Source organism: Chlamydotis macqueenii, chromosome Z, assembly GCF_036417535.1.
Source record: "Chlamydotis macqueenii isolate bChlMac1 chromosome Z, bChlMac1.mat, whole genome shotgun sequence".
Lineage (NCBI taxonomy): Eukaryota > Metazoa > Chordata > Aves > Otidiformes > Otididae > Chlamydotis > Chlamydotis macqueenii.
The window spans coordinates 16,882,480-16,910,055 of NC_141593.1; the positions used below are offsets into that span (position 1 = coordinate 16,882,480).

General features: G+C 39.3%; 2 protein-coding genes across 2 annotated transcripts in view; both read left to right on the forward strand.

Annotated features, from left to right (window-relative positions):
- The first annotated feature begins 247 nt into the window (after positions 1-247).
- The window catches only part of ITGA1 (integrin subunit alpha 1), a 79,685-nt gene continuing 52,356 nt past the window's right edge, over positions 248-27,576 (forward strand). Inside the window, exon 1 of the mRNA XM_086769875.1 lies at positions 248-460. Coding sequence (XP_086626001.1) covers positions 292-460 — 169 coding nt within the window. The 5' untranslated portion in view covers positions 248-291. The remainder of the gene's footprint in view (positions 461-27,576) is intronic.
- PELO (pelota mRNA surveillance and ribosome rescue factor) lies at positions 3,916-7,602 on the forward strand. The gene is made up of 2 exons (XM_010123327.2): positions 3,916-5,609; positions 6,815-7,602. The coding sequence occupies exons 1-2, from the start codon at positions 4,335-4,337 to the stop codon at positions 7,244-7,246; spliced, it is 1,707 nt and encodes a 568-aa protein (XP_010121629.2). The 5' UTR covers positions 3,916-4,334; the 3' UTR covers positions 7,247-7,602.

Consider the following 27,576-nt stretch of genomic DNA (forward strand, 5'->3'; position numbering starts at 1 on the left):
GCCGGCAGGAGACAGTTATTAATTAATTTTGAGGTGGCAGATGTCCCTTTAAGGTCTGCTGTGCTTTCCGAGGGCTGCAGCCGGAGGCTTGGGGTGGGGGAAAGATTTGGCTTTATTTGTCCATCTTAGCGCTGGGCTAGCTCTACGGGGAGGTTTCTAAAGCTCAGAGGTCTTGGGCGGGGGGAGGGGGGGGGCGAGGAGGGGGGAGTGGGTGGGAGGAAAGTTGTGTGCGGGAGGAAGCGAAATTCTTGATACGAAGAAACAACGTAAAGAGTGAATAACAAACAGGAAATGCCTGACTGGGCTGCACGGCGGCCGGGCGGCTCACAACTCGCAGCTCCACGGGCAGCGCGGCAGCGCAGCGCCGGCGGCAGGACCGCGCCCGACGCCCCCGCCCCGGGCTCCCGGCCCCGGGCTCGCCGGAGCCCAGGCATGGCTGCCTCCTGCTGGATGCTGACAGGTGAGGAAAGCCCCCTTTCCAGCTTGCGTCCCCCCTCTCCCGGCTCTCTGTCCCTGCCCCAGGAATGCCCTGCCCGAGCTGCCCTCCAGCTGGAGCCCGTGAGGGATTTGCTCGGTTTGCTTCTCTCTGGGAACTCTAATCCCTAAATCAGTTTTAGAGCCCGGGGGGTTGGGGGGCAGGCTGCTAGATGAATGGATGAGAAGAAATACTCTTAATTGAATCTGGCTTGAGAAAAGAGGTGCACCTAGTGACTTTTTCGTTTTTATTAGGGTAGCTTTTCTGTTTTCCTCCATTTCAGATGTTCTGAGTGGTAAAAGGGTGAGGAAGCAGTTAACTGCACCCAACTAACTTCAGAAAGATTAGTTCATCCGGAGACAGAATATGTAACATTTCCTTTTAGGGTTTAATTTATTGTTAGGGACTTACTTGCGTTTTTTTTTTAGTGAAACAAACACAGTAACTAACAATCCCCCTAGCTAGTCAATCTGTAGTAGCATTTTGGATCTGAAATCAGGGGAATCCAAGAAGTGGGAAAGAGGCTAAGGCAACGCTGGGATTCATGTGCTTGCAAACTTGGACACAGCTCCCCAGCAGCTCTTGCGCTGACAACTAGCACACAGTGAACCTGAGGGCGTACAGGGGAAGAAATAAATTTCATAAGAATCGTCAAAATGCAAGCGGCAGCAAGTGGGGAAAAGGCAAAACTAAGTTTTTGTTTTTTTTTTTCTGTCTTCACTCTGTGCTTATTGTGCAAGAAAAAACAGATACAGGAAAATGAGAAAAACAATGTAACTCACTGTGCAAAAAAAAAAAAACCTTCCGGAATATTCAGAACTCGCTTACTCTTCAGGTAATGAATTGCTAGAACAGGCTACCAAAGAAACTCACCCCTGCATAATCTCCCTCACTGAAAGTTTTGATGAAGTTGGATAAGCACCTGTGAAGGACGGTTGAGCTTTACTTCACCTGGCCTCAGTGTAAGCAGTTAGACTAGGGATCTGCTGAAGTTTTCTCCAGCCCTACATTTAAAGGGAAGAGGAAGGAAGAAATAAATCCAAAGGGTTCCATTACTGTTTAATGCTTCTTCACTTAACAGTTTTAGGCATAGCCTGCTCCCTCCTGGAATTCTCTCCTCATTGGTGATGATCATGTTGTTGGTACTGATTAAAAGTACTCATCTTTGTAATAGGAGAGACCAGTAATGATAAAGACAGGCACTGTATACAGAAAATGAAATGGTCTCTGTCCAGAGCCTGCAAAGGCAGGACAGACACAGGATAAAGGGAAAGCATGAAAAAACACATCTTCCCCAGTTTCTCTCTCCATCTTTATCTTTTATCTTCCTTTGCTCTTGCAACAATAATATCCAACATTTCTCAGCAGACTTCCCCCTATATTTGAGATTGTTTCCCACTAGTTTTTCTTAGCCAGGACTTCAGCATGTTTGCATATATTCTAGCTAAAATGGCTACAATATGGGGGAAAGGGGGTTTGGTATGAACGTGACCTCTCCTTGTCTAAAATATGTACACAACCTATCTTCATAAAGCAGCTGATCAAGACTTGAAGATGTTGGGCAGTGTGTCTCAAATGTTTTCAAAGTAATAATCTTACAAAAACAGCATGGTTCTAAAATCCCTATGAATATATGCTATAATCATTTTTATCTTGTACTGTGTTTAAGAAGGTCTGATGGGTGTGAAATTGCTACAATTATTAGTATCTATACAATTGTTTTTTAAAAAGTGATAAATGGCAAGGACTGTCAGGTTCTACACTTAGTCTTAATCTTTCACCAAGACTGGAATTTTGAACTTTTATGTTAAAACTGTATTTAGAGTTAAAAGCATCCACTTGTTTTGGCTCTACCAGGGCCAAATTCATCTTTTTCCCTGACATTAGCAAAATTAGTATGAACTTACAAACAAGTAGTTATATGATTCTTAAATTTTGGAAATGTTGCTTTTCTTCTACTGCTCATTCTTTGACATATTCAAACAAATAACAGTACTCAGTACTTACTTCTTACCAGAGTAGGCAAAGCATCATCACTATAAGTTGACAATGGTCTTCCTAGTTGTGGATAAATCATTGAAGTTTACAGTTGCCACTAAATATTTGTGGATCACTGTTCATAACCATATAAAACCTTATTTTTTGTTTGAGAAAGGACTTCAATACATCTCAGGATGTCTCTTTCCACAACAGTCCATTTCCTATGTTGAGTGGCAACTTTGTTTCAAGGTTGTTGTTCTTTGTTTTGGGTCGGGGTTTTTGTGTTTGGGGTTTTCTTTAACACAGGGAGTCACCTGCTTGCATTAAGTGAATGTTTATTTTGTACTGGATGGTACTAGATGCCATCTTGCAACCTTTATTTAAAATATATTGCGTCTCCAGGGATATGAGGCTGTTTTTAAAAATCAGATTGGAATCAACAAGCAGAGTCTGTAAATACGCAGCAGCAAAAGAATAAAAAAAAATTAAATACTAATGTGGAAGGTAAATATGCACTACAACTATTTTTTCTTTAAAGAATAGCATGAGGTCAACCCTTGCCGTTTTATAACTGCAAGAACATAAAGAAGAAAATTCACCATAAATTCACCATGCAGCATTTGCATAGATAAGTAAAAGGAAGACGTAAAGAAAAGCTGAATGCATACTCTCTGCGTAAGCCACAAAACATTAATGCAAAATTATGAGCATGTACAAGCCCGAATTAAACAAACAGTTATTTATATGTGTGCTTATGTTATATTCCTTTGGGTGGTCCAACTTCCTTCTGTGAAACTACTCATGCTAATAGAGTTAAGCATGTGTACTCACAGGAAGAGAGTCTGAGGTCACATAAATAAATCCTATTATGTAATATCTGATAAAGTTGTTTTTACATCAGTATCAAGCTTAGAAACAAGGAATGCATATTACTGGGCTAGATCTGAGTTTAGTGACCTGTCACAACAGCTGACTTAGTGCTAGATACTTGAGAAAAAATTATACATACACCGTAATGAGAGATATGGGCTGAGTTTTGCTCACAGTAGCCTTGTACCTCACTAAATCCTTGACTCCAAAGTCTTTCTAAGTCAGCAAATTCCATATTCCACAATATTTATTTTTTTTTTAAAAAAAGGAAATAACTAAAAGAAAACAGAAACTTCCTTTTAACAATTCTAAATTTGCCACCTTCTCGTCTCTAACAGGATGTCTTCTAACTTCTTGGTTATCAGACTGAGTCTGTAGACATTCCAAACTTACGGTACCTGTTCCAGTTGCTCTGAATACACTTATCATGGCACATCAGTTTGTCTTTCTCAAATATTCCTTGTTCTTTTGAATTATTCTACATACAAGCATTTATAGTCTCCATTCACTTAATTTTCTTTTTCTCATTCTTTCTAAATTTGCAACATTCATTCTGAAACAGTTTGCTGTGCCTTGCACCATTTCAAAATAAGCTGCAGTACTTGCATAATGACATTATCTTTTTTTTAATACCTCTAGCTCATTAGATTTGTCTAGGCTGCAAATTGAGCAGCCTAGGTTTTGTTCAAGTCCCTTTTCTGTGTAAAGATCATTGAACTAATCCATGTGTTAATTAAAAGGTCTTTGCCAGGTGTGTTACTTGCATTTGTCAAGATCAAACCGCACTTGAAACGGACTTATCTGCTTCTGAAGCTTCTCAGAACTGCCTCGTTCTGACTTGAGTAGCTAGTAGATTCAGAAAGTAGGTCACACCTCGGTATAGGCTGAAGGGTAACTTGTCAAGTTTAACCGAAAACTTCTAAGCTGAAGTTCTGTTTAAGAGCCCTGGGGCTGCAGCGGAAGGACACACCTGACGCAGGCCCTCTCCCGCCCCACAGCACACGGGAGCATGACGGCTGCCTCCCCGTCCCCCACCCCGCAGAAGGTTTCCCTCCGGAAGCCGCCGCCCCGGCTCGCCGAGGCGGCAGGTTACCGCACCGCCCCGCAGACCGCAACGCTCGGCACTGGCCGCCGCTCCCCCGCCCGGCACCCCCGCGCATGCGCCGGGTCGTTGTGCAGAGGCGGCGGGGAAGGAAGTGACAGTGCGCATGCGTGCCGGGCGGAGAGACGAAAAAGCCCGGGGACGTGCGCGTGCAGCCGGCGCTTGTCGGGGCGAACTGTGCGCATGCGCTTTGAGGCGGCCGGGCGCTACGCATGTGCGGCGAGCCGAGGAGGCGGCCATGAGCGTTCGGGGGAGCCGCGGCTCCTGAAGGCTCGGCCTCGAGTGCGGGGCAGGCCAGTGTTCGGAGCAAGCCGTTCATCGTGGCCCGGGGTAGGCTGTCCGCCCGCCGGTCAGCGGCGCTCGGGTCCCGCCGCCGGACCTCCCGCCACCAGGCCTGCGGGCCGCCGCGGCCGAGAGGAAGCCGAGGGGTGCGCGGCGGCGCAGGGAACCGTCAGGATGAAGCTGGTGAGGAAGGACCTAGAGAAGGATAACGCGGGGCAGGTGACGCTGATCCCCGAGGAGCCCGAGGATATGTGGCACACCTACAACCTGCTGCAGGTGGGTGACAGCCTACGGGCCTCCACTATCCGGAAAGTGCAGACCGAGTCAGCCACGGGCAGCGTGGGCAGCAACCGCATTCGCACCACCCTCACCCTCTGCGTGGAGGCCATCGACTTTGACTCACAGGCCTGCCAGCTGCGGGTCAAGGGCACTAATATCCAAGAGAATGAGTATGTCAAAATGGGGGCCTACCATACCATCGAGCTGGAGCCCAACCGGCAGTTCACGCTAGCAAAGAAGCAGTGGGATAGCGTGGTGCTGGAGCGCATCGAGCAGGCCTGTGACCCAGCCTGGAGTGCCGATGTGGCAGCCGTGGTCATGCAGGAAGGACTGGCTCACATCTGCCTGGTCACTCCAAGCATGACGCTTACCCGTGCCAAGGTGGAGGTGAACATCCCCCGCAAGCGGAAAGGGAATTGCAGTCAGCATGACCGGGCCCTGGAAAGGTTTTACGAGCAGGTGGTGCAAGCCATCCAGCGCCATATCAACTTTGAGGTGGTGAAGTGTGTACTGGTGGCTAGCCCAGGCTTCGTACGGGAACAGTTTTGTGACTACATGTTCCAGCAGGCAGTCAAGACTGATAACAAGCTTCTGCTGGAGAACAGGTCCAAGTTTCTACAGGTAAGCAGCTGAACAATGTCCAGAGTGGGTAGAAAGAGATTTAAGAGCTGTCTGTGATAATAGAAAATAATTATAAGGGTGATGGGAAATAATTCACTTATTAGAGAAAATGAATTTCTGTCTGAGCATCGTAAGGAAGTTATTCTCCTGTTTCCTGTTAGGTAGTTTTGCAAGACAAAGGGGTGGTTCTTTCCTAGGATTCCTTACTTTAGAGTAGAGAAAATATTAAATATTTCAAACTATCTGTAAGGATATATTTAATCATCAATTAAAAATACAAGTTGGCAGATAGTTTAGTGTTAATCTGTTGTAATGTATAGCATGTATAGGCATGTTTAATAGCTGCTTTCTAAAGCATTTTAAAGAAGAAGGAAAAGTACCTGGATCTGATAGAGGTTAGTTAATTATGTTGTTAGTTTTGTACTACATAGTTAAAGGTTATGCGAACCATTGCATCTCACTGATTGAGTTGGTGGGGTTTTTGCCTTTCACAGAAAAAGGCAATCTTAGAGCCTAAAATAATTTTTCCTTTTCAGAAGGATGCTGATACACTTTTTTAATTGGAGTAGGCCTGTAATCTATGCTTGCAAAAGTCGAGGGGACAGGGGCAGCATGTCCCAGTACTTAATGGTCATCACTTTTAGGAGACGGGTTGCACCAAGAAGCCTCCTTCTGCGTTTGAGCAAAGTGATAACAGTACATGTGAAAAGTTTTAATGTACTTCACAGCTTTGCAAGCAATGTAGCTATGCAGTTGTGCAAGACTTGATGCTTTTGCACTAGTATGTCTGCAGTCTTAAGAGGCCTTTCTCTTCCTGAATACTTTAAAAGGAAAAGATTTAAGTCTTAGAGCCACTTGAAACTGCAAGAAACTATCTTGGGGACTGTCTGCAACAGCTTGCATATTTAACCCAGTTTTGAATAAGAGAAACAGCTTTTCTGGTGTTTCTTCCTAATATACAGTTTAAGGGATAAACAGCTTTTCTGCGCTTCCTAATGTACAGTTTAAGGGATTTATTCTAGGCTTTGGGTTGCAGGAGAGATCCGTTAACAAACGAATAATGCAAGTTTCAAGAAAGAGAGAAACTTCCTTGAATAATTATCAAGATAAATATTATGTATAGTGGAAGGTATTTGTGACTGGCTAATCAAGAAAATGGTCCTTTTTATTTAAAAAACTGAAACCTTTGACTTTTTTTACTCTAGGTCCACTCTTCCTCGGGACACAAATACGCATTGAAGGAAGCCCTCTGTGACCCAGCTGTAACTAGTCGTCTCTCTGACACTAAGGCAGCTGGTGAGGTCAAAGCCTTAGATGACTTCTATAAAATGCTGCAGCATGAGCCTGACCGTGCTTTTTATGGTCTAAAACATGTGGAGAAGGCCAATGAAGCCATGGCCATCGACACCTTGCTGATCAGTGATGAGCTTTTCCGGCACCAGGATGTGGCTATGCGTGCCCGATATGTTAAATTGGTAGATAGTGTACGGGAGAACATGGGCACAGTACGCATTTTCTCCAGCCTTCATGTGTCTGGAGAGCAGCTTGGCCAGCTGACAGGGGTGGCAGCCATCCTGCGCTTTCCTGTTGCTGAGCTCTCTGACCAGGAAGATGAATCTAGTTCTGAAGAGGATTGATAAGTGACTTCATTCCACAGTTTCTTTTCCAAGTCATGTTGAAATGACATTAAAGGCCCTCCCTTCCTAAGTACTGTGTGCAGATGTGCCATGGCATGTAATTTTATGTTTTTGATAGTATTTCTTACAGTATACAGCTCTGCTCAGCACACTAATGGATATCTGTTCTATGGTAATGATTATTGGTATACTGTGCATTGGCGCTGACTGTTTTTGCGAGTTACACCCTGAACCTCCAGCAGTAAAAGAAACTAATTTGACTCCCCAAAGCTGCTCATTCTGCATTTTAAGAGTGACTGGCAGCTTAATGTTTGGAATGTATTTGAAAATATAATAAACTAAGTCAGATAAAACTATTTCACACTGTGTGTTTCTGTTTAATACTTGAAAACAGTATTGCAAAACAAGTGTAAACTTCCTCATGTAAGACCTATCAAAACTGTTTGATCACCATTCTTCCTAAGACGTGGCAAAGGAGTGAGATCAACATATCTGTTAGGGATTTTTTTGGTGTTGTGAGTTTAACCACTTAAATATTTGTGTGAAGCACTTAAAGCAATCTTTCAGAAACCAGACCCTTTAAATTAACCATTTCCTCTATGATATGATAGTAGATCCAAGATAAATTGTGAAGCTCAGTGCACACTTATCAGTTGTCTTTCTGAATGCTGTTTTCCTGTGATATTCTCCTGAAGGCTAACAAGGTATGATATATCTTGTCATTCTGTGTTCTGATGAATTGACATTGAGATTACTTAGCACACAGTTCTGACAAGGTATATGAAAAAGTTTAGAAGATCAGGACCCTAATTTCCATGAGGATTCTTTTGACGATGAATAATCAAGGCATGTTCATAATCTGGTATTTGTCTATTTGTGTACTTCTTTAAAAACATATAGAAGCTGCGATACAGAAGTAAAGATTACAAATTTATAAATCAAACTTTTGTTTCCAGTGATAACAATTGTAAAAATCAAAATTACTTTTCCAATTATGTGATCTTCTCAAAGTGTTCAGGGGCACTTTGAGTTTTGTTTCTTCACTGGACAATAAATCTTAGGCTGAGGAAGCAGAAACTGCTTTCAGGATCCGACATATCTGCAAGGGTTTTTTTTCAGTTTAAACCGGTGTTTGGTGGTGTACGTTATATGTATAAATAAGCATTCCTTTCTTAAATATAGGAGTGGGGGAACAGGAGAGACTTGCCAAAAATAGATTTCATTTAAGAAAGCAGTGGAAGACATCTGAAATACAGAAAGCGACATAACAATGGAATAGTAAAAATAAGAACACCAAAACTTTTTTTTTTTCTGGATAGAATAATTTTAGAAAAAGCATTTTTACTGGTACTCCTATATGTTGATGTATGACAGCTCTGTGAATTTGATATTATCTTTTGCTAGCTGAAACATCAGCTTAAAACTCTTTAACAGAGAAGTACTTTTGGGTCAGAAGCCATCTCCTCTTTTCCCATCATCCACACAGTCTCTAAGGAATGCGTGAACAGAACTAACATTAGAGCAGTGCTTTATTAACACTTTGATTCTTCTCTCACTGTAGACAAGCAAGCCCATTAGGACAGTTGTTTAGAGTCAACCTGCACAGATAAATCATAGAATGATTTGGGTTGGAAGGGACCTTTAAAGACCACCCAGTCCAGCCCCCCTGCAAGAAGCAGGGACGTCTCCAGCCAAATCAGGTTGTTCAGAGCCCGCTCCAACCTGGCCTTGAATGTTTCCAGGGATGGGGCAGCCACCACCTCTCTGAGCAACCTGTTCCGGTGTTCTACAGCCCTCAGCTATGTCATTTGAGCTTTATGTTTTTGTCTTGAATGGTGTTGACTGCCCTAAGTCACAGAATGCTCCGGTAGGCTTCCTTCAGCAGTTAGGACTGGTTAAATTAAAATTTCCTTTTTTTCTTTTAAAAGTCTGCCTAAGCTGATTATACACTTTGCCAGCTAGAAAGCACTTTGATCCCTGTTATATATGGAGTTAAATGTAAAGAACACATGAAACGGGCAGAATAACCTGACTTTCAATAAATGTTACTTACATGCAGAAAATTATAGCTTTAAATAGGCTCATAATGTCTAAACAAAGTCGTTAATTTCTTTAAGATAAGCTGGTATATTAGTATTTCCCTTCTTATAAGTAATGCAAATTTGTTGTAATTGTACACAAATAATACTTACATTCAAAATTGGAATACACAGGGAAATCCTTAGTTTAATTTTTAGCAAACTGAGAGACAAGTCAAACTGTTCCTTGTTTGTGGAATGGTTTGCTATTTTATTAGACCAAATTGATCCAAGTTACTCCGTTTCAAACAGGACATTATGAAGTTTTTGTTGTGTACTGGAAAAAGATTACAGTGGCAATTCTGCAAGTCAGTTTTTTGTGCTTGTGGTGATGCATCACCAAGAAAAAGAAACAGCCAGTTTGCTTCCTATTTGATTTTTTAAGGTGTAACAGCAAACATCTGGTATGAAAATATGTTCAGAGTGATTATTTGAATTATTTACACTTAGAATTAAAATTCTGAACTGACTTTACAATTTATGAGTATTTAAATTTTTTTTAACAATTACTATCATCAGTGGGTTCAGTTTTTTTTTTTTGGTAAGTATTTTTATAGTAAAATAAATACTCCATCACTATGTAGACAAATGCATCCTGTTTCAGGAAACAGCTTAAGGGCTTGGTATTGAAAGTAGGCTGTGTCCAGTAGTTGCAGATGCTTGACCTGGCAGAATTCCAGGGCTGCTAGTATCTTTTGCATTTAAAGGAATTTTGAATTCTTGAAAAGTCCGTATTGACAGAGATACTTGCTTAACACAGACCTTAATGTCTGTGTATATGTAACACTTACACAGAACATGCATGTTATCTGTAGATGACATGAGCAAGCGCTAGAGCTAAGGGAAAATATCTTTTGTGTCTTTTCTTTGAAACTATACATAGATGAACTAAAAGCTCCATGCAATATGAGAATTGTTCCCTTGCACCATGAAGTATTTAGTAATTTTTAACAGTATCTCAATTTAATTTCTGATTATGTTCTGACATATTTCTGTTAATTAATAGCATGTTTTATCTTACAGTTTTTCAGTTTTCAAAATAAATGAATACACACTGTAGGACTTTTTAATGTGAATTACTTTTGGTAGGAAGAAAGCTTTAAAAAGTATCATTAAATCAGCTTGATCCTGAACCCTGCTGTGGTCTTAGCTCCAAAGATTTAAATAAATTCATTCATTTAGGTTATAAAGCCTTTCTTGCAAATTCTTACCTTAGAACAGGCCCCAGTTTGTTAGTTTAGTCACCTTTGGCATTTAAATCCAGTTATTAGATGAATTTTTTTTGTGGTTGTTCAGGAAATAAAGTTTGGGGCAAAACATGAGGTTACCACCAGCAAGAGACCAAAATAATTCTACTAGTTATAAAGCAAAATAAAATATAAATATTTCAGTAAAACTGTAAAGCATTTAACGGTATTTGACCTAGGGAATTCCTCATCTACCTCCTATATGAGTAAAATGCTGGTAAATAAATTATCTTTTGACCACTCTGGCCACCAGTTTAACAAGAGCCCATAACTCTTCAGCTTGATTTGTGATGTAACTAGCATGATGTTTGTAAAGCCATGTAAATGTCTGAAGTAATTTTCATTTGCTACTGTTTTCTCAAAGGTTCAGTAGCCCTGAATATTAAAATATTTTACTTGCTCTTTGAAAATTTCTTAATTTAACTTCCAAGCTGCTGACCTTGGTTTGCCTTTCTCTGTGATGGTATATTAAAGCTACCTTCTCGGTTGACTGATTTATAGCTTGAGCCTCTCTAATTTATTTCTGAAAGCTGCATTATCCATCTAGAAAATGTGCTCAGTTTCATAAAGGCAATGTAGGGATAAAAAATGTAATCACCTGCATGTGATCTTTTTTAGTCACCCAATCCATTCACTTTTCTCTCAGATTTTCACGTCTCTGTTTTTAAAGAAAACAAGACTGTTTCATAACATGTAGATGTGGCACTTCAGGACATGGTTTAGCAGGCATGGTGGTGTTAGGTTGGCAGTTGGATTTCATGATCTTGGAGGTCTCTTCCAACCTTAAGATTCTGTGATTCTGTGATAAAGGAATAGATGTCTAGTTCTGCAGGGAAAAAAAAAACATGTTTTCAGAATGTTTATGCTGTTGTTTTATCTGAAGCCACATTTGTGCAGTGTGTGGTCTATTTCTTCTACAGAAGATATAAGAAGGCAGTTTTTAAAATGTGAAACTGCAATTAGAAGGTCTGCAATTAGGAATCCTTGATATAACCCAAAATTGGAATTCCTGCAAAGACACATAATGACAAAAAAAGGAAGGAATGACTTCAGAAAATGACTTCTCTTTGTATTTTTTAGATGCAGCAAAACTTCAGACTTGAATTTTTTTTTTCTTGCTCTCTGTTATGCCAGTTGCTTTTATCAGCTCCCCTTTTCTAACGATTAAGTTTAAATGTTTATTTTGGAATGGAGTTCTTAAAATGTAGAGCTAGGTGCAGTTCAGGTGGTTCAAGTTGATGACTTAAAGAAATTTCTTGTTCTTCAAGCTGTGCTAATGTGGGGAATTATACAGGTCTGGGAGTCCTGTTCTGTCTTAGTTCTTGTTAAATATACACCTACAACTTTTTACAATGTGAATGATAAAAGTTTTCATGCTGATAGAGTTTAGGATTTCTCACATTTTGTTTGATTTAGCAGATGGTGGGAACAGAAGAGAGACATGGCATTGCAGTAGTTTATTCTGCAGTCTCTGTGTTTCTCCTGTAACAGCCACAACTTGCTTTTAGAGACTGTTGTATTCAGATTTCGTACAGAAAAATAGTTTTTTGCAAGCTTATTATTCTACTAATTTAGAGTTAAGAAAATGCCTAACCATTTGGGTCTTGTGATTATTGTTACAATTCTTCATTCAGGCTTTGACATGGGTCAAGCCTGGGCTTTTTCAGCAGTGGAAAGAGTAAACATAGACTGTGGAGCTTCTTGTGTGACAGTTGCCCCAAGAATTGCTTAATAAGCGTAATGTTTAGTCCTGACACATTTTTTATGCTTGACTCCAGTAGGGCATTGACTTTGATTTGAGGATAACTGCTTGCATGATACAAGAATATAAAGGAAATAAATTTCTCCAGTCTAACAACTAAATTATAGTGCGTATTCTCTGTGAACCTCTGCACTTGACTGTTTTAGAAACGCAGTATAGCTTTTCTGTGGAAAAAAAAAAAATGTCTCCTAAGGTGTCTTATCCTAAAATAGAGTGTGAGGAAAAGGTCTATGAAATCATACTTGTTTATTCTGTTGTCTGAAAAGAATTCTTCCTCTTGTCCCACTTGAGGGCTATACAAGAAACAGAGTGGGGGCTGATATCAGAGCAGAACTTGCTTCCAAGTCAGTGTCTTCTGGGAAATGCAACACGAAGCAGCAACTTTCAACCCCTGCCAGCTCTTGTCAGATTTTGGTCTATCAATCTCTAATTTACTGCTCTCTTTTTGGAAAATGCTATGTTCACAGCTAGTGCAATTACTGTCATGCTGCTCTAATAAACTACTTAGAAGTCAAATTGGAGCTGATCATGAATCGTCTGACAAAATAGCTGCTCCGTTATAGAATGTTAATTAGTTGAAACCAGTCCTCCTTTTTAGGAATGTACATACCAGACTTGATGGGAAGTTTTTGCTCCGGTCTGAAATGGAATTTCTAATCAAAGCCAAGCCTAGAAGAGTGAAGAAAGAGTCTAGGGGTTTAAGGAGTCATGCAGGACAGAAGATAGAAATCTTAAGACCCTTTTCTGTTTCATTGTTAACACTGGGTAAAGATGCTCCCTTTTCTGTCAGTGTCTTTGTTAAGTACAATTCCACATTGTATAAGCAAATAAATATTTTTATATTTTGGCGGAGACAGCTAAACCAAAACTGACCCTGATATGATAACTTTTGGGATGTGGGAGACAATTTTCAGATTTCTGATCTGAATGGGACAGGAAAGTGATTGAAAGCTGTGACTGTTCCTACATAACACACTCCAGCTGCAGTCTTCATGTTTCAGAAAAGAGCCCTGAGTAAGGTTCTGTGTTTCAAAAAGATTTTGAACCTGGTGGCAGCCAAGCAAATCTACTTTTGAAGACAGGCAGATTATTTCCCATGCAGCCTTGATACAAATCCTTAGACGTTTACTTTACTTAGAGCAAATACTTTTAGATTACTTTTTACTGAAAGGACTTCAGAACAAAGAAATGAAACACAAAATTTATGTAAATATATATGTGTGTGTATGAAGATACAGTATCCTCAAAGAATGTGGAATCTTAATGGGAAAAAAAAAAGCTAACTTGACTCTTAGCTTGTAGTTGCTGTGGTAGCTGTGGATGACTCAGGATGCAGGATGTAGGAGGAAATTGGTCGCAAGTGCTACATTTAGGATATCTGACCGCTGGTTGTTGAATGCTCATGAACATCTCCTTCAATGCAGGTGGTTTTGTTGAAGAGAATTGCCATTTCTTTGACCTGCAGTGTTCAGCCTGATGACTTCAAGTGTCTGGTATAGATACTTTAGCTTACGTGTGAGAGGAATGAATTAGTTGCAGTTGTTTATCTTACCCAAATAGTTGTCATAAGACCAGTTCCACTCCTGTAAAGAGAACAGTTTTAACGTATACAATTTATTCCTCTCCTGAGTAGAAATTGCTGTTCTGCGATAGGATGGCTAAGAGAAGCTGAAATGGACTTTCTTCAGATATGGTGCTGGGAGAACATCCGCTGTCTGCCAGGACAGGCGTGCCTCCTGGGACAGCGGTTGCCCTTGCATTTTGATTATCTAGGAGCTGCTGGGACATCAGTGATGAGAGGCAGAAAAGGAGCAGCTGCCTCATGAGGAAGTTTTTCCAAGTTTCAGAGCTGTGAGGAAAGATGAAAAGCTATGATTCAATGGAAAAAATGAGATGCTGTGTTGGGCATGTGACTCCTTCCCCAAAGAGAGCCACAGTGGATGTTTGAAATACCTGTTCTCAGTTCTAATGACTCGTCCTTAGTTGAGGGTAAGATGCCAGCTGACGTGATTAAATTTGTGTCCAAGAGAGAGAAGCCTTAAGCCTGAGACTTGAAACTGAAATATTGAGACCTTGCTAATCCTGTCACTATGGAATAACTAATTTCTGACAAGCCTGCTGCACAAGTGTCACATGTGGCGTCACTGCTGTATCCGAGGCTTTTGAAGGATTGTCTTTGTTTTCCTTTCATACTCATCTGAAAGCCACCTTCTTTTTCAAAAGTAGTATGTAGTGCTTTGTGAAACAAACATCTCAATGTGTTGTGTGGGAATCGTCATGATAAGCAAAAGAAAAATTTCTAGTCAGACATTAAAAAAGAAAAAACCAACAGAAGCTGATTGAAGTAAACCTTCCAGAGTTTTTGAGGGGGTGCTTAGTGAGAAAAAACAGTAAGAGAAAGCCAGAAAAAAAAAATATTAAAAGATTTATTGTTTTTTTAAATGTTTCAGGTTGTTTCAACTAAAGCATTGTTTTTTAAGATAACCAGACTATAAAGTCAGTCAAATGGTGAGTTTTTAGACTTTTTCTCTTGAAAGCCTCAGAAATGAGTTATTAAAACTCTTAATACACAGTCAAGCATTGTGATCTTGGTAAACAACAGATTTACGAGAACTTAAGCAATTGCAAGCTGTCTCCATATGTTTTATCCAAGTCTACTTGCATGATCATCTGTATTTTTATTATGAGACAGAAGTCCTATTAAATGTTCACAAAGAACAAAATTAGTGTTGTCAATGCTGACAACTGTGAGTCTAACCTTTCCTAATTTTGGAGACTTGTCTTTCTAGCCTAAATAGTTTATATAAATTTATAATAGTCTTGAGTTTTGGTTTTTTTTTCAGGGAAGAGTGTTGAAAGTGTCACTGAAAAATGTTTAGGAGTTTAGGCAGTAGTATTTTGAAACTGAAGTTTTCACTTCTACTTCTGGAACAGTTTTAAAGCTACTTTGTTCCCTAGCTTAAGCACTTTTCTTTTCACATAAGAACTGGCAAGAAATAAATGTATGTTGGAGAGCAGAAAGTTCCTACTACTGGAAAAATGAGAAGTTGGAACAGCCTTCCAGTCAGAAAAATCAGAGCAAAGGTCACTTTTATATGGAGTTTGTTTACCCTGAAAAATACGATGTCATTGCCAGCAATAGATAGGAATCAATTCAGCAATCCCGTACCCTATGCTCTGAACAGAAGCAGAGCGCGTGCTGTTGTTATTTTAGTGGAGCATTGTGTTGCCCTGTTTATATCAGTCCAATTCTTAGCACATATGTTCACACCACCTCTCAACAGGCGCAGCAGATTGCACCACAACAGTGACCTCATGTCAGACAGGGTTTAGCCCTCTGAGCTGATGACACAAAGATGCTTATATTGGGTACCTGATATGGGTTCAATGCGTACTTTCCTTTCGATGTCTGCTAGTTTGATATCCTCCTGGAGCTTTAAAAATCTATTAAAAATAATTTTTAAGCATTTTATTTATAAACAGGCATTAGACTCAAGTCACTGATCATTAAATGTGTTTCCTTGGGGGCTGATATTGGGACTGACCCTGTTCAACAGCTTGGTCAGCAACATGGACAGTGGGATACAGTGCACCCTCAAAAAGATCGCCAACAACACCAAGTTGTGTGTTGTGGGAGGGAAGGGATGCCACCCGGAGGGACCTTGACAGGCTGAAGAGGTGGGCCCATGCCAACCTCATGAAGTTCAGCCAGGCCAAGTGCAAGGTCCTGCACATGTGTCAGAGCAATCCCAGGCGAAAATACAGGCTGAACAGAGAATGGATTGAGGGCAGCCCTGAGGAGAAGGACTTGGGAGTGCTGGTGGACGAGAAGCTCAACATGAGCTACCAATGTGCGCTTGCAGCCCAGAAAGCCAACTGCATCCTGGGCTGCATTGAAATGAGCATGGCCAGCAGCTCTACTCTGCTCTTGCAAGACCCCACCTGCAATACTGCATCCAGCTCTAGAGCCTCAGCATAAGAAGGACATGGACCTGTTGGAGTGAGTCCAAAGGAGGGCCATGAAGATGATCATTAGGAGAAGAAAATTTCACAATGAGGGTGGTAGAACACTGAACAGGTTGTCCGGAGAGGTGGTAGATGCCCCATCCCTGGAAACATTCAAGGCCAGGTTGGATGAGATTCCGAGCAACCTGATCTGGTTGGAGATGTCCCTACTTCTTGAGGAGGGTTGGACTAGATGACCTTTAAAGATCCCTTCCAACCCTAACTATTCTATGATTTTGTGATTCCTTTAGAAAGCGTGTTTTCTCCAACGATTCTGAAGTGAGCTACGAGTTGGTCTTCTGTGTATATCGGCACAGTTTAGAAAAGTCTGTTTCAGACAAAGGCACCTGTGGTATCAAAAGAGCTATAGACCAAAGAAGAATAAAAACAAGAGTGCAGCATCAGAACTGCTGTGCTGCCTCGTAGCTAGGCTGGAAGGAAAAGCTGGAAGTGATCCATTGCTACTCTCTGCAGCTGAAACTGCAGCTGAGGTGCTGCTTGCATAAAGCTGAATTTAAATCTCTGACACGGTATTTGCACGTATTTGCAGAGTATTGTGGCACATAAGGTGGTGGCATGAGGTTCTTTTGCTCCTTTTTACGAGGTCCTTTTTTAACGCAGCTCCTGTTGACTTTAGAAGACTGAGTCACTCTTAAATAACACCAAAACTGCTTGCCTTGCAAGCCTTGCAAGCCTTGCAAACTGCTATTTAGCCTGGACAAGAGGCATCTACGCAAGGAAATAAACTTTCCTCACTGCTAAGTTTCCATGGTACTTTTGCGAAGTTGATGCAGATGTTTGAAAGGAAGAGTAACAGGCTCTTCATGGAACTGCTGGTAACATGAGAAAAACTTTCTGAACAGAACTGGGGTGGACAGATATCTTAAAATCTCGGTGTACTTCATGTGCTGTGGGTGGGAAATGCAACTTATTAGCGCCAGTAATTCATGTAGAAAGCTCTATCTTAAACTGCATCTAAAGAACAGGATGTTTTTCTGCCTCTAGAGTCCAGCTTTAATTTTTGGGGGGGAAACAAACCTTCCTCTTATAATCTCTTCACAGCTAGGTCCAAATTTCCCTGAATTGTTTATTGAAAAGTAGAAAAGAACATTTGCAGTAGTAGGACCTAGGATTAAGTCTGTAGTGCTTTCAGCTGGTTTACCAGTAAAATCCCTACTGGTACGATACAGCAGAAGAGGTGCTTACGCTCTTACTGGTACATAGGTGTCTTAGTCTTTAAAAATTAGTAGATGATGTTGATGATGCATCGTATTATGCTAAAGTTTTCACTATGTGGCTATTCCATATTGTTAATTGATGATGATATACTGGCTTTTGGAGAACTTATTAACATTTCAGTTGGAATTTTAAAAATATCTAGTCTATAAACATGTACCACATGAAAGAAGAATATTAAATCCCCGTAAACTGTTACTGCAGTTTTTAAAATTACTATATTTCCCCAACTGCACTCTGAACCGACAGTGGTAGAGACACTGATCTTGATCATATTCCACTTCATACATGTCACACACAATTATTTCAGGGAATAAGTTTCTAATATACACTAGAGGGGCAGCTTTTGTTCTCCTTTCAGCTGACAGATGCCACTGTGAAGCCGGCATTTTGGCTTTGTTGTTTTTTCTGATGATCTCAGATTAACATTGTATGCCACTTCCTGACTTACTGGTACATGAATCTATGTACAGAAAGTTTGGTCTTATCTGTTGCCTGTAAGTTATGTTAACCTCACAGGTAGACTGCAGATTAGCTACTAATATAAAAAACAGCGAGCCTGTGAAAGTCATCATGACTGTCTTAGACCATGAGTAAAGCTGCTTAAGTAAAGTAAATAAATAAGCGTAGCAGCAGTCTCTCAATTGCCTAGTGGAATTCCAGTTGTTCTTTTTTTTTTTTTTGTCCAAATTAATAAAACTTTGTTTATTAAACTGATCTTCAGTTTTACTTAGGGTGCAGTGTCTTTTGAGATGTGTATGTGGTGGCAGTTTTGGTAGCCTTCTCTAGATTTGGCAGCTATTTTGTGGCTGTTTATGTTCCTGGAATATTTGATTTAATGACCACTGTGGTCATTTGCAGTCCCACATCCTTATCTGCTTGGATTTGTCAGTTAAAAATGTAAAATGTATGTTATCACTGAGCCATATTCTTTAAACTGTGCAATGCAAGAAAAGATTTCTTATCACAGTTAACAATTCACAGGTAAAAATGAGTGAGGAAAAAACAGGCTGGCTGAGAATTATCTTCTCTTTTAGCAGTGAGCAATCCTTAGCTTTAGACCAGAAAAGCTCTGTATGTCTTGGTGGAGAGCTGATGCCGTGGTTGCCCATGCCAGTGCCTGCTTGAGACAAGCTGAAGGTTTTGCTAGCAAGCGGGGCAGGGGTGATCTCTGCAAACAGGCAGTGCCCGCTACTCCATGCTCCTGCAGGACAGAGCCGGCATTCCCTGCAGGCATTCCGCTGCTGTGCAGTTGGGGATGAAGAGGCACTTCCATCTGACCTTGTGGTGTGAGAACGCTAGCATCTGGGGACCATTCATGGTGAAATTCCAGCATTTCAACAAATATGTGACTTATTTTCCATTACAGCCTGTAGCAATCTCTTATCAGCTATATTCTCACTGTAGTAATTTTTCTGGTTACTGAGAAAAGTTTGAAAAAAATCTTAAACAATATTATTGACAATACAGTTGAGTCATTGCAAAGAATTAACATATCTGATAGAAAAGAGGAATTGTTTTTATGACAGTTCATTTTTTTCAGTCTAAGCTCAATGTCAAGCATTTTTAACCTTCTCAAAATTCACTTTTAGCAATGGTAGGTTTCATCCCTTACTCTCCAGTTCTGCTCTCAGAAAGGTGCAAGTATGATTATTTAAATAAAAAAAAAATTAGTTTAAGCTTTACTAGAATACTTACATTTGTAAAAGTGTTTTGTCTCTTAGACTGTTGCAGCATCTCCCTGTGCCATTTAAATGGAGTTCAGTTTTGTAAAAATCCTTTTAAATTACATTTTGCTGAAACCTCTTAGCTTTATGTAACAAGTTTGTCTGAAAAATAATGTAAGTCTTTGTGCTAAGAAGCAGTTGAAAATTCAAGAGTTGTCAAGTCCCTGCTGAAGAATGGGAGTACATATTCTGAACAGGGAAACAGAAATTTTTTTTATGTAGCCATGACATCAGAAACTGGAGGCAGCGCAGTGGTTCCCTCTTGCTCTCCTAGAAGATGGATCAGATAAAGAAAATGAATGTTCTGTTGTGTTCCAATGAAAATGATCATAAATGTTTTATTATCAGAAATAATAGGAAAGGTATTCTCTATACAACTTGACTACAGTTTGCAAGTTGATTTTTTTTTTTCTTTTAATACACACATCTGGGATATAATTCTGAAGTGTGTTCACCTCCACTTGGCTCTGGAATTTTTGTTTGGTCAAGTTCTGTGCTTGCTTTTGGTTTTTTTTTCCCCCCCAAATCACTGCATAGCAGAATTGTATGGGACCAAAGGAAAAAATATGTATTTGTAAGCTTCCATATTTTCCCTTCCACTGCACTTATTGCCGTTTCTTAGATCACAGCTGAATTGATATTGATGCATTTTATAGACATAAAATATGAGCCATTGGCTTTTGGCATGCATGTTGACTGCATATGTTTTTGCTGTACTATATAAAAACTGTCTTGGATCTAAGTTCTGTGGTGCTCTGGCTAGCTGGGTGTGAGAGCGTCATATCAGGATATTTACACTTCCTTTTGGAGGATTCTTTTCTTCCTGAAGCCTCCAGTGATTTGGTTGAGAGCGAGCCAATGATTATGCTCAGCATAAAGCGATGAAAGACAGGAGTTTGTAGCCATTGTGAAGTAAAGAAGTGGAAAAAGTTGCTGCTTCTCAGAAAGCCTTTATTGCCACTCAAGCATTTCCACTCTGATATTAGCCTGAAGACTGATGGCCTTTGAAAAAAATTACCCAATGATCCCTGAAAACAATTGGGGAGGGGGGGGGGGGGCAGAAATTAACAAATAAGGACACCAAGTCAAGAAGGCAAAAACCAAAAAAAAATTGTACTTCATCCTGGTAAGTAGTAACGTCAGTTTTCAGCTAGGCATCATTCTTTGCATCAGCTCTTGGATTATCACATTTCCCAGAATGTTCAAAAGTAATTTCTGTCCTCCTGGGGTGTTTTATAGATGGGTGATTTTAAGTTTAATGGGTACACTGACAAAGTCTAGACTGATTAGATAGACTGAATTTTTTTTTTTTTTTGTGCTATAGTTCATGTTCTATTAAATGCAAATAGACTTTTTGATGTGTAGATAACATCATAGTGGCAATATATCCACTCTCAGAAGTACATTAATTTGTCTGCAGTGTTTGGCAATTTTCTCTAAGTTTTCGACAGAGTATTTTAATTTTATTTAATTTTATTTTTCAAAGACAGTTTGCTAGCTGGGTAGGGAAAAAACAAGTACAAAGCACAGATTCAAAAATGATTTAAAAATATGTAGACAATGGCATTTGCAATTCACATTTGAACACTGACAGCTAGTAAGTTACTCCAACTGTCCAGTCAGGTGAGTATTCAGTGCTTTCTTTTTCTTTAAGCCTGTATTAGCATTCTGAGATAATGAAAGGTGTAAGCTACGTTGCATAATGACAAAAGTAACCAGTCTCCATCTTCTCAAAATAAACCTCCTTTGGATGGAGAATGGACATGACACTTACTACTGGACACATATTACACTAACATGGCTGCCTCAAAATTTCTGATGTATTTCTACAAGCTTTCACATGTTTTTGTTATGAGCTTCAACTCTGATATTATGAAATATGTTTCTGATTCAAAGATGCATTTAAGTTAACTGATTATTAACCATAATAAAGTGGTGCTATGTGAGGATCGTCATACCATTTTTTTAACTAAATAGTGATGGGTTGGCCTCCTTGACCAGTTTTGCTACCTATTGCACAATCCAGCTGCATCTTTGGATTTAATTATAGACATAATGTTGAAGGAACTATAGCTTGAAGTGAAGTGATTTGTGTGATTACATAAGCTAGAAAAGGTCTGGGCAATACTTGCATATGAATGAAAAAAAAAATTGCAGCTTGCTTCCTGCCATTAAGCAAGTGTTACAGAAGAAAGATGGGGAAAGGCTGTTTAGTAGGGCCTGTTGCGATAGGACGAGAGGTAATGGTTTTAAAATAGAGGGGGGTAGATTTAGATTAGAAATTAGGAAAAAATTTTTTACGATGCGAGTTATAGAACACTGGAACAGGTTGCCCAGAAAGGTGGTGGATGCCCCATCCCTGGAAACGTTCAAGGCCAGGCTGGATGGGGCTCTGAGCAACCTGACCTAGTCAGGGATGTCCCTGCTCCTTGCAGGGGGGTTGGACTAGATGACCTTTGAAGGTCCCTTCCAACCCTAACCATTCTATGATTCTATGATTCTAATTTAATTTCTTAGGAAATCTGAAACAGAATACTTAGAAATATTTAGGAATTATTTCACATAATAAGAATAATATGGCTTTGGACACTCAATTAGCATCATACTTGCTTGAAAGAAACTGCAAGATTCTTACTGCACCTACTTGGCCTTTGATGTAGCCTAAGAGCAAGAAAATTAGTTGGAAACAGGTAAAGAAGTATGTCTGTTAATGTGAGAAAAGCAGTCCAGTTAACAATGTGAAGTCACATGAAAAATCACTATGGAAGAAGTTACTTTAGGGCTCGCTAAGGATTTTAGTGTTTGTTTCCCACAGCAATAGCTGTACTTGGCTTACCATGCTAGTTTTGGCAAATGTGGGCTTTGTGGAAAGCCTACATCAGCAGAACATCAGCCTGCGAAACTGGGATTCAGTATGATCATGCAAGTAGAAAGCTTGTGGAAAACCAGCTGAAACATCACGCTTGACTCTTCCTATCAACTTAGAGGGATTTTGTGCAGAGGGGAACCTACAGGTCCATGAGCAGTTTTGGAGAGTATTGTGAAGAACACATTTTTCTTTTGGTTAAAGAGTTGTTGTTTGTTCACTTTTTACATGAAATTAATCTCTTGCTGCTTTTTAAGCTTCTGAGTTTTATTTCAGAAAATAACATACATGTTCATTTTAACAATGCTTTCTGTGTGAAATCTGAGTTGATTATAGATGACTATAGATGTCTGTCTTCTGTCTCAAAAAAAGCTCCAGAGATAAAGGGTCCTGAGGGCTTATAGATAAAGCTAGTTGGTAGGAAACAAAAGTTATAGTGGGATGTTCAGGAGGAAAAGGTCTTTGATAGCAAAGGAGAGTGGGCCTACAGGGGAACACAAAGATTGTAGGGACTTGAATGGAGTTAAGTGTTGATGGAAGGACTACATCCAAAAGGTGGACTGGAGATCACTGGAGACAAGCTGAAACATTTTCTAGGAGTTGTTTCACTTCTATCAAGCTGCTAAATTTGCTAAGCTTCTGTACATCTGTACGTTTAGTAGATGACCTCACAAAGTTTTCTATATGTGACTGCATATTTCAAAGGCCTTTTCTCCCTTCTGTGAGAAACTGCAAAGTACTAAGAATTACGCCAATGAAAGGACTACTTTCCAAACTTCGAACAAAATAGTTTTCTTCTGATGACTGTCAACTGAGTGGGGTACATGTTCTTGGTCTCTACTGTTGTATTTCCAGAAGTTTTGCCTATTGCATTGGATTGCTCGTATGGGACTACATTACAAAGCGTTGATTCAGTATATTTTCCGGCTTGACACCACATTAGAAAGCTATTTTCCAGTACAAATTATTCAGTACAAAACCAGCAAAGAAAGCTTTATTTAATGGGTAGTACAAAGTCTTTAATTGGCTTTGAAAAGCATGTGGCTACTGAATCTGGAACCACTTTCAAATATATATTTCTTTGTCTTTTGGGGATATTTATCTACTTTTAATAAGAAGTCTTTTTTTTTTTTTTTTTTATTATTTGGTCTCATTCCAGAAAGTCAAGTCTTTTGCTCTTCAAAGGTTAAAGATTAAAGAAAAAATGCTGGAGGCAAAATTACACAAATGTTCTTTTGTAGCCCTGAAAAATACAAGGCTTGATTTAAGCAAGACTGAGAAAGTTTCAGAAGTTGTAACTTTTTTTTTTTTAATATACAGCTTTATTTGAAATATGCTGATATTTAGCCAGCAAGAACTGAATGCAGCAGGAACTCCTACCACAGCCTCCTTGGCCTTCCGCAATAAGGCCAGAGTATTGTGGCCCCCGAGCTCACAGACGGCAATTGTACTACGCCACCATATTTTCTTCCACTTGGGATGCCTGTGACTAAATCTGTTTTTCATAAGAGAAAACTGTATAATCCTGCAGTGACATTATCACAAATGAAGCAAAAAGTAAAATGTGAAGACTCTTCAATTTGCTGGTCCAGCAAAGAATCCACTTTCATGTGTTTGAGCCATGATTTCACAAATAGCATTTTTATAGGTATATATTTACAAGCAGATGCATGTTTGATCTTCCCTTGCTACCAGCCAGATGCAGTCCAGCCCTGAACCCAAATCCACAGTGTTGATGCAGCTAAAAGATCCAGCTTTCAGGAGGTTTTAGTTGCTGAGGCTCAGTGCTGCACTTCCTGAGGGACACAATTTGTTCTCTGCTGCTGGCTGATTCTATCTGAGAGCAGCAACACAGGCTTGCACATGCCAACATGCAGTGGTATCAATTTCCTCAAGTGGAAGAGTTTTCTGGTTGCAGAGGCTGATACTGTTTGCCACTATTTTGCTTTGAAAATAAGCTTTTGTGGGAGGTCAAGGCAATGCTCCCAGTCCTGCTCCCCTCGCTGAGTGACTGTTGCCAGCATCCCAGTTGCTTTGTTTTACGCTATCTGCTTCATATGTTTCCTAAGATCACAACAGACACAGGTAGTCTTTTGCAATCTTAGCACAAAATATTTATAAAGGCAGGCAGTTATAAACTAGGACATCCATCCTAATATCACTTAACTTTCAGTACATTTTGATCAGATGCACTGTTCTGTGTTGCTGTATTGCACTCCTGTGTGTTTGCAGGTCTTTAAAATATCCTTACAGCATCATTGGTAGTAATATGTGCTGTATAAGACATTAAAGTTTTTTTGTTTTGGTTTGGTTTGGTTTTTTTTTATTTTATTTTTGCAAGAGGTCCAGGTATATGAGAACTCCATAAAACATTTTAATCTTATTTTAATCTTCAGCTTAATTTTCTCTGTCCTCTTTTATTTTCCAGGATGGCAGCAGTCTGATTTTTTTTTTTTTTTGCTAATAACATTTTTTGAGTTTCACAACATTTTCCAGTTGTGCATACTTTTGCAAGACATATCTACTTCATTTGTTGCCCTCCTTGATTGCACTTAGACCTGCTTTGTTTCAGTCTCTTGTTGCAAAATACTGAGAAATTGATAAGGATACCTGAAATGGTATAGCACTAAGTGTGAAATGGAACAAAAATAACACTTTGACCACAAAGTGGCGAGATGTAGTGTGCAGCCAACATGTAAGCCCTGTTCAATGTAAAGGGCAAATTTACCCTTTGTCATTTTTGCAAAACACTTTTGTATTTCTCAGAAAAACCATTCTTTATTAAGGATGCACTTGTTATTTGCTACAGACCATATACGGATAAAATATCCTAACTGATTTTGCTCTCTTCTCTTGGCTAAATCAGTCTTCATGATGTCATTTATTGTGGGGTTTTTGCAGTGATCTATTTTTCATCAGTGAAGAGCCAGGTGTTAGGCTTTGTTCTACAGCTTGGGTCATGTTTATATCCATCTGTTCTAGGAAAATAAGGGTGCCCATTCTACAGTTCTCTGTTTGCAAAGGTTAGAGTGGCCAGGCAATTTGCACGTGGACAAGTGCCAGGGAAATCTAGTTTTGCACGGTTTAGAGAAGAATAACCAGGCAGACAGCACAAATGTTTGGTTAAAAAAGCTTGTTAAATAAAACAGAAAAAAATTTATAGTGGCTACTGGACAAGTATGAGCTACTACTCAAGGTTTGTAATAGAAATAATATTTGGGTTGTTGTCCTGGTGACTGAGTGTTAACTTTTCATGTATAGGTACAAACTGTGCTCAGCAAAGAATGCTGCGTGCATCAGCTAATAGTCCCCTCAGTTTAAATCAGTGCTTTTCTACTGTGCCTCATTCCTTGTAGAATATGAAGTTAAAAGCTGGAACCTCATTTTAACCTATGATAAACATTTATAGTCTGCATTTCTGATCTGTATTTTTAGTCATTCTGTTAACACAACATAAAATAATTCAAAATCTTAATTTAATTTACCCACATTAATTGTGATTAAGTATATAGTCAGATACTATGTACCTTACAAAATAAAGTCTTTTTTTCTCCTTAATCCCTGTAACTCTCAAAATAATCCTCTCCAGCTTCCTTGTAGCTTTTCTTTTTCCACTGCTTCTGCCAATAGTCTTTTTAATTAATATACACAAGTTTCCTAGACACAGATGTGAATGTGTGCATCTTAGACAGAAACTGAAAGTTTGGAAGAGTACAAGTTAGGTATTGTTATTAATAGAAAGTAGCATTTTCACAGTCACAAACAGTTATATTTTTAAATGTTCTGAATCATCAGCTCATGTGTACATGTTCTTTATACTGAAAAATGAAGCGAAATGTGAAAGCCACGTTGCAGTCAGTACAATATTGTTAGTTAACAGTGTAATGTGCATCACCATAAACTCCACTTTTCCATTTACCATCTGCAAATTTTAATGTAACTTTGACTAGTAAGATTGCCTTTTACAGAATCTGTGGAAAATGTAATAAGATACCTCCTTTAAATCTGTTAATTATTTATGAGTTAATTTTACACTGTTTATCATGACCCTTACTTTATTCAAAAACATTATGTTCATGATGTTTCATAGCACATAGAAGCTACAGAAGGTCATGTAAAACATTTGCGTATTAAAATATGCCACACAGTTTGTGTATGAAGTCAAACTTCAAAGCATCTGACTTCTGGCTAAGATAGAACAGGAAGATGAGAGAGCAGAAGGACAGCTATGCTGGATCAAATCGAGACCGTATTTTGTCCACTATCACGTCTGCAGAAGTACATGTAAGCCGATAGCTAGAGACAAAAAAATAACTGAGCAAGCATGTATAATATCCCTCTTCCAGTTTCCAAGTATTTCCAGCTGAGAAGATTTCCTGAACCAGATGTGCATTCTGTATGGTTTGTAATCTGCAGTGGTTTTGTCTTCCATTAACTTACTCAGTTGCCCATGGAATACATAATGTTTAGCCTCCAAAACATCCTTTGCTGACAAAGTCTACAAGTCTGTTCCCTATGTAGAGTCACCTCCTTTTTATTTCTGACCAGTCTGGCCCATCTAGCTTCTCCTGATTCCTCTAGCTTTATTTTTTAGAACACATTATTATTGCTGGTTCTAATTTGACCTCACTCAGAAGCACAAGGATTTGAGGGGTTAGTAGCAAATAGCTGGCATTTTTTGTCTTCTAGTTTGCTTGTTTTAGCATTTCACATTTTCAAACTTTCTGTTACAGCTATGAGGATTAGAAGTGTATTCTTTAAAATTATGAGATTTGAGTATATCGCATAACAGATTCAGGAAACTTCAAGACCATTTAATATAATGAATGCACAGTAAAAATCACAATACTTGTCAGAACTGCGCTGTTGTGAAGAAATTCCTTGTCTGTCAGCAAATGATGGAACAATGATGGAGGGTATCATGATGTGCGCAGAGTGCACGTGTAACCTTTGGTAGCTTTAGGAGAAAGTAAATTGGAAGATATGAGCTTTAATCTGTGACCTTTAATGTTTTATATCATAATACATTTTAAGTACCATCATAAGGTGAAAAAAATCATACCTCTGAAGACCTCTAGAAGGATGTTCAGTCCATCTTATTCAGGGGCTAAAGTAAACAGAGTTCTGGACATCTTTAAGAGGAGAGTCAACATGGATATTCTTCTTCAACTAAATAATGGACTTAAACACTTGCTTTAGCAGGTGATCTCATTAAAACCATTTCATTTTCTCGGAGGTAGGTTGGCAGTCTAGATGTCGTGGTCTGAATGCCACAGATGGTGTAAAAAATATTAGTACAAATTACTTTTACCCTGAAATTTACAAAAGCTTTGAACCAGGGATAACTTGACTGAATTTTTTAAAATCAATTTTGTTTATTTTATTTATGTTTACATGACAGAGAGTAGG